The 17,405-nt window shown below is 39.2% G+C and overlaps 2 protein-coding genes across 4 annotated transcripts; one reads left to right on the forward strand and one right to left on the reverse strand.

Annotated features, from left to right (window-relative positions):
* The first annotated feature begins 1,323 nt into the window (after positions 1–1,323).
* On the forward strand, positions 1,324–6,605 carry LOC137945858 (uncharacterized). Of its 3 annotated transcripts, XM_068791921.1 has the most exons (6): positions 1,324–1,630; positions 1,745–1,799; positions 1,911–3,108; positions 3,715–4,613; positions 5,614–5,670; positions 6,204–6,605. In XM_068791921.1, exons 3-6 carry the CDS (start codon positions 2,094–2,096, stop codon positions 6,447–6,449), a joined length of 2,217 nt encoding a protein of 738 aa, XP_068648022.1. In that variant the 5' UTR covers positions 1,324–1,630; positions 1,745–1,799; positions 1,911–2,093; the 3' UTR covers positions 6,450–6,605. The 3 variants fall into 3 exon arrangements, with proteins under 3 accessions (XP_068648022.1, XP_068648021.1, XP_068648023.1); XM_068791920.1 differs by having other exon boundaries at positions 1,745–3,108; XM_068791922.1 differs by lacking the exon at positions 1,745–1,799.
* A 2,270-nt stretch (positions 6,606–8,875) lies between these two features.
* Positions 8,876–16,992, reverse strand: LOC137945279 (uncharacterized). Its single transcript, XM_068791090.1, has 5 exons — positions 16,755–16,992; positions 14,077–16,558; positions 11,822–13,504; positions 10,222–10,462; positions 8,876–9,921 (listed from the first exon to the last, which is right to left on the reverse strand). Exons 2-5 carry the CDS (start codon positions 16,492–16,494, stop codon positions 9,341–9,343), a joined length of 4,923 nt encoding a protein of 1,640 aa, XP_068647191.1. The 5' UTR covers positions 16,495–16,558; positions 16,755–16,992; the 3' UTR covers positions 8,876–9,340.
* Positions 16,993–17,405: the final 413 nt, after the last annotated feature.

Raw genomic sequence — 17,405 nt, forward strand, 5'->3', positions numbered from 1 at the left:
AATAATTTAGGTGAGGGAAGGGGACGTCTTAACTGCCTTCAAGTAATGGAATTCCGCGGGAACTGTAGTTAATTACTTCCTTTGACAGAAAAAGATAAAGAATCCATAAACAATGAATATATAGACTGGGAAATCAGCAAGTTGCCTGAATGATACAGTGATCTGACCTCAGCACAGCTCTTGAATTTAAAAACCCATTTGGTTTTCTTCTTTCTGTGTTTTGAACAGGGTGGCTCTTGTTTCCAGGTGGTACCGTTTGAGAAAGAGAATCGATGCTCGCCGTCGGCGTGCCTGACGGTGTCCTTTGGTTATAGCTTTTAAGAGGGAGACACAAAGGAGTCGAAAGAGAAAAATTGAGAAAGCGACTTAGGTGGGGGCTGCATGTCAACCTCTATTTAACTTAGAGCGTTGAGTGGGTTGAGCATAATTTACATCGTTACCTCTCCTTTTAAGTGAGTATATATCGAATAATCTCATCTTGCTTTAGTGGTTCAGAAATTCATGTTTTTCCAGTGCTTTAGTTAGGATATCGCCGAGTTGATTACTAGATTGAATATATAGAGTAGTTGCCTCTTTCTTCATTACTGTATTTCAGATAAAATGAAATGACAATCAACCCCTATATGCTTTGTTCTTTCATGAAAGACTAAATTGTTTGCAATAAAGATTATCGCTTGTTATCACAATATATAATTATTAGATCCTTCTGATTGAGGCCAAATTTCGGGACAATAAATTTTATCCACATTAATTTGTTGACAATATGAGTCATTGCTTTATATTCAGCTCCTGCACTAGACTGAGTAAAAATATTTTATTTTTTATTTTTCCATGTGAAAATATACAGTATCCAATAGTTGATTTTTTATCGAACTTGGAGCCTACATATTCAGCATCAAAGAAAGCTTCGATCCTAAAGTGATTATAAGATGATTAATCTTCTTCATTCTTTGAGGCAAATTAGGGATTTCTTCTAAGTTGTACTTTAACATAATAAAAATTACTCATATACCCTTAGAGCTCTTCCTCCACCACTGCCTGTCTCTCTTGTTACTTAGAAAATTAGACCGAGTCTGATTGCACCTTTGTTGGGTTTAAGTGAATGAAGCAAATCATTCACTTGAACTGGTTATAGTGTGAAGCGGTTGAATCAGAATTCTCACCCAAATCCTGATTCATCTACTTGAACTCATAGGGACGCCATATTTGTTGTTGGCGACAAAGTATTGGTTACGTTCGAGACGGCGAGAACCCACTCCGGAAATTTAGCTGCGGCCTCTTCAGTTTTTCACCGTCTGGACTCGTCACTCCACTCGTCTTCCCATTGGCTCTCACTCGACTCTCCTCTTTTCCTTGCCTCCCCTTCGGCTACGGGTCTTACTCTTATCAGTTCTTACTCCTCAATTAGTGCTCGTCACAGACTCACAGTAGCCAGTTTCCATCGTATCACAATCTTCCCTTGTACCCGAAAAGCGCGGATCTCCCATTGTAGCTTCCCGCTTCCTCCTTTCCATCTCTTCGCTTTGCTTGCTCTTCAGATCTTGAATTCACTTGGAGGGAGCTAGTCTGTCGATCTTTCTTGCGGGCTTTGCCTGGGGGAACGGTCGATCGGGCGGTTTTAGGCTTTTCGGTAGTGTGCGCTTTGAAAGTGGTTTGCTTGTGCTTGTCGATTGTGATTTTTTATTTTTTTCTGAACACTGTGTTGTGTTAATGCTTGATCTGTTCTTGGTGAGGCATATTCTAGGTGGTGAAAGCTTGTGTGGGATCATCAAGAATATGAAACGTGCTCTGTAGAAGTTGTTGTTCTCTTTTGTCCCTATTTTTTCCCGTAAATTCAGGATTTATTTTTATTTGCTGGCCATGGTTCTGTTATCAAGAAGAGATTTCGGTTTCTTGTTTTGTGGAGGCAGGTTTTCAAGACTCATCATTGTGAGCTGTCGGTACTGCGAGGGTTCAACTGGGGGAGTTCTGATTAGTTGGACTGAGTGACTTGTTGAGCTCATTGTTTAGTCCGGTAATTGTATTGGCATTTTTGGAGAAAACTAGGATTTGTAGAACGATAGTGGATAATTTTGCAATATAAGGTGGAAGAAATGGAAGAGAACAGCAACAGAGGAGATACTCAGGGAAATGTACTAAGACTATCCTCTCTACGGCCGAGTGGGAGCTTGAAGTCAACATTGTCAGGGAAATCGACTCCTAGAGGTTCTCCTTCCTTTCGTAGACAGCATTCGAGCAGAACCCCTCGAAGAGAAGGCCGAAGCAAGACAAGTACTCTTTTCTCAATTAGGGAAAGTCGTTTGGTGTTTTGGTTGATTCTGATTACACTATGGACCTATCTAGGGTTTTATATCCAATCTAGATGGGCTCACGCTGATGATAGTGCCAAGGGAGGGTTCATTGGTTATCAAAGTAAAGTTGGCTTTAGTGAAATAGGTGCAGAGCAGAATCAATCAATCAGTTTCAGTAACGATACAGGATTTATAGCTCAAAATACTTCTACTGATAAAGACCCGGGGGAAGGAAGCCAGAAAGTCAAAATTTTGAAGCGGGTTGATGTGAATTTAGCTCAAAAACATAAGCGTGTTTCTTCACGTAGAAACGCATCATCTAAAAAGAGTAAAAGAGGGAGAACTGAACGTAACCTGCGTGGTACAAATATACAGATCAAACAAAATGCGGCTGTGGAGAACCAAAGTGAGGATGTGGTTGAGGAGATTTCTCAAACAAATACTTCATTCGGGTTAATTGTTGGTCCATTTGGTAAGACAGAGGATAGCATTTTGGATTGGAGTCCTGAGAAAAGAACTGGTACCTGTAATAGAACAGGGGATTTTGCACGCCTTGTATGGTCTAGAAAATTTCTTTTGGTTCTCCATGAGCTCTCAATGACAGGTGCACCACTTTCAATGATGGAACTGGCAACTGAGCTTATGAGCTGTGGGGCCACAGTATCTGCCGTTGTACTTAGCAAAAAAGGTGGACTGATGGGAGAGCTTTCTAGAAGAGGGATCAAAGTGTTGCCAGACAAGGCTGAATTTAGCTACAAGACTGCCATGAAAGCAGATCTTGTCATAGCAGGATCAGCTTTATGTGAATCTTGGATTGGTGAGGAAGCTTCGACTGGCTTTAGTACTTGCTCACATTTTTCTAATTGCTAACAATTGAAATAATATTTCTAACCATAGCATACTTGTTGTACTGAACACTTTCTACATCTGGCAAGGAACTGTTCACTGCACCAGTGGCTCACAAAAATGTCGGTTGCCAAGTTTTTTGACATCTTACTCAGCAATCAAAAAACCTCTAAAAAGGAAGTTAGGCTCTTACCTTTACACAGCTGCTGTTTTATCTTGGATAGTTGGAAGCACATTTTGATGATGATTATGGCATGGCAAAGACTTCTAGGACAAAATATTATAGCATCACACAAGACAATGTTGTAGAAGTTGATTTCTGCAATATGGATGCATGTATACTAGCAGATTCATGAATGCTTAATTGGTCTCAATATTAATCTTTTTCTATGGCATATTTATTTGCAATGTAAAGATAGTGAATAGTTGTGTTACTGTGTCATTTTCCACCACTGCTTGTAGTAGTCTGGAGTTTTTGTCAGAGTGCAAGGGATTGAAACAACTCCTTACGTTTTAAGGCTTTTATCCAACTTAAATATCTGTTTATATACTCAATAAGTTTAATCTTTTCTTTCAGAACAATATCTCTCACGTTTCCCAGTGGGATTCAATCAAATTGCTTGGTGGATCATGGAGAATCGGCGAGAATATTTTGACCGCGCAAAAAACATGCTGAATCGGGTCAAAATGTTGGTATTTCTATCAGACTCACAGTTGAAGCAGTGGTTGCTCTGGTGTGAAGAAGAACATATTAAGTTGAGGTCACATCCCCAGGTTGTCCCTCTTTCCGTGAATGATGAATTGGCATTTGTCGCGGGTATTCCTTGTTCTATGAATACCCCATCATTTAGTGTTGAGACAATGCTGGAGAAAAAACTTCTACTGCGGGATGCTGTCAGAAAAGAGATGGGTTTAACTGATAATGATGTGCTTGTCATGTCTCTAAGCAGTATCAACCCTGGAAAAGGCCAGTTATTGTTTCTTGAGTCTGCTCTGATGACTGTTCAAGGTTTTATGGGAGATGGGAATGCATCAGGAGTTTCTTTTGATCTTGACCAATCTATGGTTAACAGCAAGCGGCTTTCAAGGGCTTTGTTACAAAAAGTTAAAGACAGTGGAAAGATTACAGGTGGGCAACAAGCTAAAAGGGGCTCTGGTGTTATTGCAAGTAAAAAAAAAAAAAAAATCAATGTACATGGCTTTCATTCCTCACTTAATTCCACAAAATCCATAATCTTCACTAGGGATAGAACATCCCAGAAATTCTTGTCAAACAATGAGAACATGCAAGGGCAGACTCTTAAAATTTTGATTGGCTCCCTTGGATCGAAGAGTAATAAAGTGCCCTATGTTAAGGGAATTCTGCAATTTTTATCTCAACATCCTGAATTGTCAAAGCTGGTGTTATGGACCCCAGCAACTACACGTGTTGCCTCACTTTATGCTGCGGCAGATATTTTCGTAATAAACGCTCAGGTGAGTTAGGCTCCACCCTACTTTACTTGTTTATATCTTAGCCTAAACATACATCCATATACCACTCTCTTTTTGGCTGAAAAAGAGTTTTCCTGTTTTTGCTTCAGGCTTATACATGTCTCAGCTTATTAATTTGTGCTATCTGCTGGTATTTGTCCATATAGTGAATTTTATTCCTTTTTTTATAATGTTTTGATATCTCTCATTGTCATATTAATTCCCTTTAATGTTAAAAATGTTTTTTTGTTATCTTAACTAAAATTATGTCCTTTTATTTTCTGGAGAAAAACATTTTCTGAGATTTCTCTTTTGAAGATGTTATCAGAAGAGAACTCTTTTTGTTTCATTAGAATAAAAACAAGCTTTTTGTAAATTGTGAAATAGAAGAAAACTCTCTCTCCAGTGATCAATAATTGAACATAATTGTACAAAATCACAGCACCCCTGGGGGTGAAAAATTCAGGTAGCCATAGTTTAGTATCCCAAAGAAGAATTGGAAAGTTTTTTCAGTTATCCCTTCCACTGGAGAGCTGGATGTTTCTTATAAGTTCTGTTCCTTTCATTTCATATGAACCTTGTTATGGAATTGTCAACCTTCACCATGAAAAAATTTCTTAATCTGTTGTACTTTGAAATGCGTTTTCCGTAGACTCTTGTACATAAAATAAGCCTCCACACACAATCATATAAAAAAGATTTTATAAATTGTGTAAATGCTTCAAGGTATTGAAAAGAATGGATATACTTGCAAATGGCTTTGATGCCATACTAGTAATGGTCTACGTGAGAGTGGGTCAAATCATCTAATCTGAAATGCTAAAAGATTGCAGTATGATTTTCACTTTTTTCAAGTCAGCTTTCATGCACTACTCAAATTTAATATGTTTCCTTCAAGAAAAAGGAAAAGAAGTTTTGTCCTAAAGTTACTTTTGTGCATCCTTTTTTCTCCTTTGTCATTCTTTCTGAACTTCTTGGTTATAATTGTTAAATTGCTTTCTAGGGACTCGGAGAAACTTTTGGGAGGGTGACAATTGAAGCAATGGCATTTGGTCTACCGGTACACTGTCTTTATCTGCTCTTTTCTTGTTGCGTAACTCTTATTTCTACATTGTCGCAATTACTCCTTTTATGTATTTCTGAAGCTTGGCCAGTTTAAAAGTTTAATTTCTGGTTCAGAGACCTTGTAGATGCTTATGCCAGTCAATAGTTGGAATGAAGCCTCTGTATAAACCCACAATATGAATCAAAAACCCATTGTTTCAGAGCATGCTAGGTCTCCGAACATGTTATGTTGCACTTCACATTAAGTCTGGTTCTGTGTATACTGAAAGAGGGTAGAATGGAGTCATGTAGACTCTTAATTTAGTTGAGACTAGTTAAGACATGATACAGACAATTTAGCTGCTTAAAAATTTAGATTATGAATGAGTATTGGAGATCATCTAAAAGATTAGTAGATCACTTCTCACCATCAAACTTCTCCGAAAGTAAATTACCTGTGGTTTGTGAACTGTCATTTTATGTATCTGAAATATGACTATGAGGATTAAAACAGATCCAAGTAGCTTACATGTTCTAATCTTAATGCAGGTACTGGGGACAGATGCGGGAGGCACCCAAGAGCTTGTAGTCAATAACGTAACCGGTCTTCTTCACCCAGTAGGGCGTCCAGGTATTCAAGTACTGGCCCAAAATATCCAGTATCTGTTAAGTAACCAATCTGCCAGGCATGAAATGGGAATGAGGGGAAAGAAAAAGGTGGAGAAGATGTTCTTAAAGAACCTCATGTATCAGAAACTAGCCAAAGTCTTTGTTTTGTGCATGAAAATCAAATAGTCAAATTGTAGAAGTTGTGCATTTCGATTGATTTGCCAAATAGAATTCTTGAGCCCTTTTGACCCAGAACCAGATTTTGGTTTTTGCAGCTAATCGTCCCCAAAGTGTGCTATGAGTTAAAATTACGAGGTCTCTGAAACTAGGACTTTGTCCTCATACTTGATCAGAGTGCCTAAACACCTTTTAATTGTCTGGCTTAGTTTTTATTTATTTATTATTTTTATCCAAGTGTTCTTAACTATTTGTATGTAAATGACGGTGTTTCAACCCAGAAAATCGACGTGTATACAGAAGGAGGCGGGTCAGATTCAGAAATTAGCAGTAATTTGATCATTAGTTTCAATGTTGTTCTACAACAACTATAATCCACAGACAAGAACCAAGAGAAAAGATTAAAAAAAAAAAAGAACTTGGACTGTAAAGATAGAGCAAATCATTTGACATATGATGAAACTCAAACGAGCACCTGGGAATTCCACTAGGGTTTATTGTACTTTCTTGGAAACTGGAAAACACCCTAAACCCTAAATCCTAGTTGCCAAAGCCTCATGAAGAGGACGCCGTTGATGAACTGGGAGACAAACTTGGCACTAAAAAAACGGTAGGAAATGAAGTTCCTGTTTGGAGACGAGGATACTTGAGAAATACTGAAAGAAGGTTTTGATAAAGCGATTGCAAGGATCATTGAATGCTTGTACGCCCCACAAACTATTTTACTTCGAAAGAGATGGCAGTGGAGGTTGCTAACTTGCATCGTACTTAATTAAGATCTTCTGAAATGGCAATGGCAAAGACAACCTACAAATAATACAAGCATCTATCATCCGATAGAGATAACAGATAACAATTATTTATAATCTGAAAGATAACACTTATCATGTAATCCTACCAATAATACGTATCCTGTAATTCTATCCATCTATAACTTATAAATACCGACTATTCATGAATGTATATTTTCTACAGAAGAAAGGTACCGAGAGTTTAATTACATGATAAGTGTTATCAGTAGGATTACATGATAAATGTTAACTTCGAGATTACAGATAATTGTTATCTGTTATCTCTATCAGCATCATTCAAAGCAAATAACCAACATCTAAAATACATGGCAAATTTGAGTTAAGGCATCTCAAGTGCATCTTCACTTACAATTTTGCCTTGCCTCTAGAAGTTTAAAATCAATTTTTAAGGGAAGCTTTCAGCTCTCACTTCAATGCAAAGCAGGTGAAACTTAAAATTTTTAAAAGAAAATAGTCAAGAAAACAAAATATACCTGTTTGTCGCAAGGAATAAAAATGAATAACACATGCAAATGCAAAATTTACTTCAAGGATTCATCCCCAAACAAATTAGGGCATGAGTTCCATAGCATCAAGATTGAAGGAAACTCAAAAGTCATTGGCAAAAGTTTCAAAAGGGCCATACTACTTGGAGCCAAAAACATCTCCAAAACATGAAGCACTATTGGAGGAGAAGACTTTGAAACTCGAAATCTTCTGAAATTTCAAGCTCCAAACAAACTTAAGGTCGGAAAATGTTCTTTGAACTACTAACTTTAAACATATTGGGGTCAAAACACTCCCTCAAGTTCAATTAATTTGAGTTGCAGCTCGAGGACACTACTAACAAGTTTTGGCCAACTCACCTTGTAACTCATTAACAACAAATTTCAGCTAATCTGCATCAGGTGTGGAGTTAGGAAGGATCAGGGGGTAGTTACCCCTCTTTAAATATTAAAACAAGCTTGTTTATGGCTATTGCTACCGAGACATAGGAGATGATTATCACGGAGCAGACCCCATTATGTACTAATTGCCAAAAATTACATCTCATCGAATGCCAATGCATAAACAACTATGCTGCTCCATCTAGCCTCGTTGATGTTGAAGTCCTGCATCGGTTGAGCTTTTTCCCTCCTACCAGTTTTCTGATCCAACTCTTCCCATTGCTGAATTTCCCCGTTTCAATTAGAATGTCCTTCCCTGTTCTTTGGTTAGCAATTCTCGTATCTTCTTCTTCAGGCATCTGAACCAATATCTTCCCGGCACTCCGTTTCAAGGAGATCTAATTTATGGTAAAAAGTACATCTCAGGTGCTCTGCAAGCAATAACCATAGCTTGATGTGTACCAAACAAACTTCCCTGGTCCATCCGTCCAGGCCAGTAAACAAATTTAATGGCTCCTACAATTTATACATACCAGTGGAAAAATTTATACATTACCATCCATTCTCGAGGCAAAGGCAGCTATTAGAGCTACATTCGAAACTCAGTTGAGATGTAATACAAGATACTTACACTTCTTTCGTGATCGGACCGATCAAGATACACTTCAGCAGGGTCCTCCCTGCCTGCACCTGTAAAAAAGTTTCAGAATACAATTCGTCCTACCTACACCATCAACCATCAGTAGAGCTTCGGGAGTTTCTGACACAAAATGGTCTGACTTCTTTGGTGTAGCACTATTATTAAATGAGTAAGAAGCATGAAAAGATAAATCTATGTACAGAGATCAGCAAACAAAATTCTGCACAACGCCCCCTTTCCCTATGGAGAACATGTCCTCGTGCAAAATTTTGGGCCCACAATTAACTCAACCAATTCAAAGCCACTGCCGGCAATGCAGCAACAAATATCTCCCATCTGTCTTGACCCTGCAGAGCCGCCCAGCCAAGATTCACTGAGAACTCATCATTTATGACAAAACAACATCCACTTTTTTAATTGGATTGAACAGCGCCCTGTCAAGGGATCTCTGAGAACCCACCGTTTAAGATGAAACAACATTCTGCTTTTTCATTTTGGTTGAACAGCTGTCAGGTCAAATGCTTGAACCCTCAAAACCAATATAATTTTACACATAGGCCGCCTGAATTTTGCTCAGGCCTTCTATCCATCACCAATCAACTCTTTCTCAGAGGCTTTCATTGCATCTGCAGTCATAAGAGCAACAGCAGCTTTGTGTAGTGCAACTTCTGCCCTATGCAATAGCCTCTGAGCTTTCTCCCGCTTCAGTTTAGCCATGTTTGATGCATGCTGAGCAGCGCTAGAAGCGTCCCTCAACCTGAATTCGTCATAATCCAGACCACCGATCTGTTCAACTCTGTGTCTTTGAAACCCATCAGGTATGTATTGGTGCTTCACTGACGGCCACTCAGGCAAACCCATATTATACCGAGATACTCCATTCCTCTTACCAATGGATCTTTGACTACCGGGCACCCCACCAACAACGGTAGAATCACCATAGGATGTATACACTCCCATTTTCTTTGATTTGCTCCTAAGGAGGTTTGAATGCTGATTCCTTTCGGACCTGCCATTGCTCATAGATGTAACTCCAGACCACGATGCATCTCTTGGAGAACGCTTTGGTGATGACTGATGCCACAAGGAAGCATCAGATTCATGGTTATGATAAGACATGACAGATCTCTCCTCTCCATTGTAGAAGCCATTCAGTTTCCTACCTATTGACACAAAGAATAGGGCATAAAAAAATTAGAAAAGGATTTGAAGTAAAAAAGAAAAACACATACATTGAAGCAGGTAGAGTTGTTACACCACAGAGCATTCAAACAACTCAAAATTAAAACTTTGCAAAATATGGTGAATTGACAAAATAGAGACATCATCAATACAATCTTCAGGTCAACAGATTGATCTCACTATTATACACAATGATAGAGAAAATTCAGAGCATAACTTTGATAATCAGAGCCCTACTAACACAATTGTGCTCATGCAAAAGAAGGGAAAATGGTACTTACTGAGAACTTGGATACCATCTTGATCTCTGGAGAAAGCACCATTATGTCCAGTGAACTTCCTTTGCGACCTTTGCTTTGAACCTTTATTGGGCACTTCAAGACCACGTGGCCTCAGACAGAATGCAAACATTGGAGGCTTCTGAAGCACATTCTCTTTGAATCCATTTGAAAAGCTGGGCATTTTGCTTACAGCTAGTTCCCACTTTTTCAATTGCTGCTGGTAATGCTCCCACAATGCAGGCTACATCCAACACAAAGACAGACAATGAGAAAAGCTGTGGAATACTGATAGAGTTAAATAATTTTATCACTACCAAATTCAACTCTGCCACACTGTAAGAATAATACTTACACAAAAGAGGCATTCTACCAGCCAAGTGACATCGTCATAAAAAGAGAATACTCTAATTCAGGCTTTTTTTTATTGAAGGTTAAATTTTATTCTAAAAGCCAAAGGAACAAAATCAAACTATAGAGAGTTGGGTGAAAACAAAGCATAAAAATCTCAAGCCCAAATTTCCTGTGATTTTCCTGGAAATAAATATCAAAATTCAATTATACCAGCGTAAGCAGAGAAGGCACACAAAGAGTTAAACATGCAGAACACGTATGTCAAGTATACATGCAGAACACGTATGTCAAGTATACATGCATATTTACTTACAAAGACAAAGAAAGTTTTCTGAAAATAAATATAAAAAATTCAACTACAACATAAGCAGAAAGGCTACATCAAGAGAAAAATGAGCAGATCACATGTACATTGAGTATACATGCATATTTGTTTTACAGAGACAGAAAAAGGGTGCAGAAGCAGTACAAGAGACTGAAATCACAAGAAGAAACCTGACAAAAGTAAACTGAAGATCTAAAATTGTTCAATGTGCTTTACCAAACCAAAAAAAGAAAGAAACTGGATGAAGCAATCCAATTGATGATAAATAAGCCAAACTGAAATCCAGCATAGTTGGGAAAAGGCTCTTGTAATGATGATATAAACTAAAACAAGTGCAAGCCCAGAGACACCACAAAAAAAAAAAAAAAAATGTCTCAATGGGTATACTCCAAACAAAACCCCAGACAACACGATGAACCACAATGAAATATCTCAAAAGGCTTATTCCAAACAAATGCAGAAATGAAGCAGCCTTAGATGTGAATTCAATAGCAAAACAGCATGATCTGCCAAAGGAAGAGGAAAACAGATTGAGGAATCATTTTCACACATAACAACTTACAGGATCTTCTAAAATGGAAATGAAACAATTGAGTCAGAGAGCATGGTATATAACAACCACTAATACCATTAGCGTATAGTAAAGTTTCACTCTTATCCTCATAGCAGGTTAACTTGTATGGCTCAGCAAATCGGTTTTGAAGTTGCAAATCTGTTAAATCAGTAATTTGTTTCTTAATAGTTCAACAAGAAGCCCTAGTTGTATTGTCTTCTTTTAATTCTTCCTACAGCTTCACCAAGAAAGATGGCATCCTCCTTTCTAAGATACACATCAAACTGGTCAAGACATAACATTTAGTATGACATTCAGTTAACTTTTCAGCAAATATTTAGAAACAAAAAAAGGTGGAAAAAAATGCATACCTGAAACTGTCGAATCAAAGGCATCCCTTTTCTCTTCCTCTTTTGCTGCCAGTGCTCATGAATTGCTTTAACAAGATCTGCTGGGCCTAACCCACACATAAACTGCTCTATCTCATCATCATTGAAGCCATCCAGCTGTCTTGCATAAGAAACTTTCTCAAACGTATCTATGATTTTCTCAAACAACTCACCAGATATGTCTGTGGATTTATTCCCCTCTGTATTTGAAGAATTTCTCATTCTTGAAATGAATTTTTCATCATCACTATCCAAGTCATAAACAACCCTAGATGGGTCTAGAGCCAAGTCAACCTCAGTTCCTGCTTGCCGATAATACTTTGGAGAGCTTCTAACAAATGGCACTTCAACCACATTATCATCGCTGTCCTCAACCACACGAACCCCAGGAATCGGAATATTTTTAACCAAAGCAGCACGGATGTTTCTATTGTAGCATTGTTCATGCATCTCTTTGAAAAGACTCCACTGGCTTCTATCCATAAACTCCAAAGTCCAATCCTTACCACCTTTCCACATTATTGCATGTGTATAACGGTTTGTTATTCCAGGCTGCAAAAACTGGTGTGCTTTATGTGAATATTTAGTCACACCAGAGGATTTCACTAGAAGTTTCCAATCCTTGTGATCAACCATTTCAAGAACAACTAGTGCCCCACACTCTCTCCATCCACGATCACCAACTACAATCAAGATATTTGCATTACACGAAAAAGCCTCAGGATCTTTCAGAGGACTTTCTGAGCCATCAGCTGTCCACCTCGCACTATCGGTTTTTATTCTCTTGTAAGGTCGACCCCTACGATGATGACTTCTGGGTTTTGAGCCAAATTCATAACCCCCAAAAGGTAACAAATATGAAGCAGGACTTCTTGGTTTCTGGGTCCCATTAGCAAGGCCACCATGGAAGAAGTCAGACCTTCCATCTGACCACAGTTTTGAACGGTAACCAAAAGAAGAAATAGAGCCAATTCTATTCCGATGCCATGCACTTCTGGGTCCAGTTGGTTTAGGACTGTGGATAGCGCAAGCCAGATCTGTCAAAGACTCTTGAGTATTTGATGCTTCTCTGTAAAATGCAGAACCCTCATCTTGTCCATGTGATGCATTTAAACAACATGTAAAACATCCTGTTTCAGACCTGTTTGGTAAACATTGCTCCCCAGGAACAGAAGAAAATGCCTGTGACTCACCACATTGCCATGATCCCACCTGGATGGGACTCCTTTCAAGCTTTCCTGAACCATGATCACCAACAGAAGTTTCAACGGCATTCGCTTCACTGCTTGGGCAGAACTTTGACTTCATCTGATCACCATCGCTGTTTACGCGAAAAACATCAGTCTCTACCTTGGAACGTACACATCTGGAAGTATGTTTAATTCCTGGACCATGGCCTGAAAAACCCTCAAAAAAGGAAGAGTCGTGACCAGTCAGCGGAATAGAGTTCTCTAGACCTCCTTTTGAACCTGTTTCATCATGCTTGTGGAAGCTGATGGATGCAACATTGTTTTCCATCAGAATCTTTAGCTGCAGGCTTAAAAAGAATCTGTGAGCAGCAGAGAAAGAAAGGACAAAGGGAGGAAGCCTTCGAAACTTATCAACAGGATAGCAAGACAAGCAGTCCAAATGAGTAGCACCATGCTTGGACTTTCTCACCATAACCTGGATAAAAATTTTAGCAGTTACCAACATGTAATTAAAAGTTACAGCCAAACCAGTACTTCACAAACCAAATCACCTTGCAGTAAATATCAAGTATTCGAGTATTACAAAGAAAACTTCTGCCAGTTTCACACAAAAAATGCTCGCATTCATCACAGGTGGAAATACTTGTGAGACCAACTATCAATGTTTTAAAACATCCCAATAACCATATTACTTCCCTAATAAAAACCGATCAATTGGATTAATCCCATCAATGTGGTCAACATCATCAGTTTGCAACCCTCAAAAGCATATGTCAAATGAATGAATAAGACCTTCAGCAGCCTAAACCAAGAACAGAGACCCTCTATTTATTATTGTGGTAGGTATGATCCACACTTCCAACAACCATTTTATAGCACATGCAATTGCAATAGTTACCAGAACTCTTCAATAAAACTTTTGGTCCAGCAAAACTTTAACTTGAGAATGGTGCAGAAATATATATTTAAAAAATGACAGCAGTAGCATAAACAATAAAACAAATTAACAGCACAGCAACTGGATTGCACAAAAGAACGAAGAAGTACCTCAGGTGATACCCTAGTGCCAGATGACAAAATGCCAGATCTTTTGTCCCTTCCCTCTTCAAGGATCCTGATATTAGCATAAGTACATTCAGGACGAGATAGCTCCTTCATAATTCTACAATGATGCTTAAGCTTGTTATCCAGGTATTCCCAAAGTGAATTTTTCAACTCCAAGAAACTGTAGAATACAAACACCAGCTCCCTGCTTAAATCCCGAAAACCTGAAAGCTTAAATTTAATGGAGGTAACTGGCAACTGCAGGTCCACAAGCTTCCCATTCTCATTAGACCGATGGAAGGCAGAGAGAATCATACAAAGAAACTCTACAGCTTGCATTAGACACCCTTCAAACAACAAAAACCTCAACCCCACATGGTTGTCCACAAAGAGCATCTCCAGTAGGACTTGAGGCCATAAGATCATGACAGTGCTACACCAAGTCTGTGGAGGAGAACTGCACAACCAAGAATATTTGGCACCAATGGGCCATTTAAAGACATGTCGCAGTGGTAAATTAGATACCAACTTTCCTTTGACTGGATCTAGGGATAATTTCAGATAAGCAAAACTTTCACCACCCCACCATACACCATCTGAGTTATTTAACTCTTTCACATTACAATGTTGAAAGCCACCATCATACTCATATTGCAGAAAATTTTCAGAACCAGATCTAGACAGACCTTCACGCCTAAATTTATCCCCTGGTACTGCATCTAGTCTCTGTTCTCTCTTACGGTAACGCCTTCTATAATAGACAAGAGATACCTTCCTATTGTTGGAAAATGCCATCATAGACCATTCTGCAACATCTCTAATATCCTTTCCCTCATAGCCCAAGGGATTTTCCAACAACCTGTTACCTGTTTTAGACAAACCCGCATCCAAGCACCCACCTGGGGTACCACCTGAATTCTCAGACAAAACAGGACACAATGAAGATGATTTGTTCTGCTTTTTAAGGGAGGAAGTTTTCACTCGATGATTTGACCGAGCCAACCATGATATGATAGTCTCGGAGTCCATAAAACCACCGCTATCATTATCACCAACAGGATTAACAGGACCAACATCCCCAGCAGTATCCCTCAATCCTTCTTCAAGACGTGTTTTTTCAGTAGGAAGTAATAACAGCTTGAACCTCTCATTTTGGAGGTTAATCCACTCCTCATCTCGATCATCATATTTGACATGATGCAACTTAGTTGCTGGTTCATAATTTTTAACAAGCCCAAAGTACCAACTTTGGTCCAATGGCCAATAAACTTTTATCCTCTTGTTAATTACCAAATAGGGATCAACATTCCCCACATTTAACTCATAAAAATGACGCCTTTTCCGGACCAGTCCTTTCTGCTTCCGCTGATTTCTTGGCCGCAGAACTCTGCCTTGTGCCCCATCAGATGGTCTTCTCCCTTTTCTATTTATGGGGCAAAATGAAGATTCATTGGCTGATTGAGTGGTGGATTCTGAAGCATTACTGCAAAAACCAGTGCAACTTGGATCAAAACGAGAAGAAAGCATCCTTGCTGCATTCTGTTCCAGGTTCTCCTGATCATCGTCCTCGTAGTCTTTAAAAGCCCTATTGCACTTTGCATTTGAGGCCTTGACAGTTTGATTTTCAACAAGAGATTTTCGCCTTCTCCTACTACTATGCAGACCCCTCCCTGAAGCCTCTTGTGAGACTGACGCCCCACTCAATTGTACAGCACCATGTTCTTCTTTGGAACTCGAACATGAAATGGTTTTATCGAGTCCACCATGTTTAAACTCATCCAGAATCTTCTTTTTCTTATATTTACCGCTAGTTAACTTACTTTTATGAACTTCAGAGCTGCTTCTACTACTAGAATTTGAGAGACTAGTCACTCTCTTAGAATCGGAACTAATGGCTGGCTTACTTACATGATTGCAATCTGTTTTTTTTCTGCCAAAGACATGCCTTGGACGCTTTAGGATTGATTTAACATTATTATCCTTCAAACTATGAGACGAAATGCTGTAATTTGGTAAATTCCCTTCTGAAGGCACTGACCTGTATTTCTTTGCATTCAGCTTTTTCTCTTCAAGAACAAACCCATTCAACTTTGAACCAACTTTTTTAGGATCCAGAGATGCAGAAGGAAAAGAATCGCCATCTCCCTCTTTTGAGTTTCCAATGCAAGTTTCAAAAGAACTGAGTGGAACCTCTTTTTTACCTTTCTTCCTCTTTTTCACTTGTGCATAAGGATCCCACTCCTTGTGGGAAGATTCATGGTCCCGCTTCACTCCCCTGCCTCCAAGACTCGAACCTTGTTTTTTTATCCCATCTCCTCCAGCTGATAATTTAGTTTTATCCACGTACAGACTCTGCAGATCCAAAGATCTAGAGTGTTTCAAGATTCTAATACTATCTGATCTTTCTACGCTACTTTCCATCTAGCGATCCTCGGTCCGGGTGAAGGAAACAAAAACCCCCAGTTTTCAGCATCCATCATACATGCTGCAAGCATCAAAACCGCATTTTAGACAGGATATCTATGTTCTAAGTCACGATCCGTGACGAAAACAATAAGTATAATTCTCAAATGCCAGCGAAGCAATCAAACCCGTCGGTGGGCAAGATCGGCCCCCTTCAATTTACCTAAAATCATTTGGTTTCATGAAGGCCCCAAATAAGAAAACGAAGAAACACATACCCGGATTAAAATTGACAGAGGCAAACGCGCTCTCCACCGCCCACCGCGATTTCCCGACAGAAATTCATCACCCCCCGCCTGTGAATCGCCAGATCCGACGACTTGTTTCGTTTTTTCAAATTTTACCGCAGAAACGAAAATAGAGTTAGGGTTTCGTCGATTTCACGAGACCTAGGGTTTAGAGTTTAGACCGGAAAAATAAAACATAAATTTTACAAACTAAAGAAATTGGGCTCGGTTATCCCTCGAGCCCGACTGACGTGCAGCGCACGATCGTCCCCCAACGGCGAGGATCTTTTCCCAGATAAAGAAACCCTAACAGCATTAAATAGATTTCGTGAATTTCGGGGTAAACGAGGAAGAAGTGTACGGCCTAGATTCACTAGGTAGGCAATACGGACGGACAAGATCAAACACTACCCCACTCAACATGTTCGACCTTTATGCTACAGAGCAGGCGGAACTAATTTGGGGGAATCCCCTTCTTACTTTTTCTCTCCTATACAAGGAAAAAGGCCAAAAAACTGCCACGCGAGTTCTTTAAAATATCTGGAAATGCCACTCACATAGACTTTCGGACCGCGCACGCAAATGTCGTTACTCGTTACTAGTTAGTTGTTGAGGAAGAGGAGCGAATTTAGGGTGGCTCGC

This window comes from Aristolochia californica, unplaced genomic scaffold, assembly GCF_029961685.1.
Source record: "Aristolochia californica isolate CCGP_79_NKW_82.1479 unplaced genomic scaffold, dmAriCali1.0.hap1 SCAF_12, whole genome shotgun sequence".
Taxonomy (NCBI): Eukaryota; Viridiplantae; Streptophyta; class Magnoliopsida; order Piperales; family Aristolochiaceae; genus Aristolochia; species Aristolochia californica.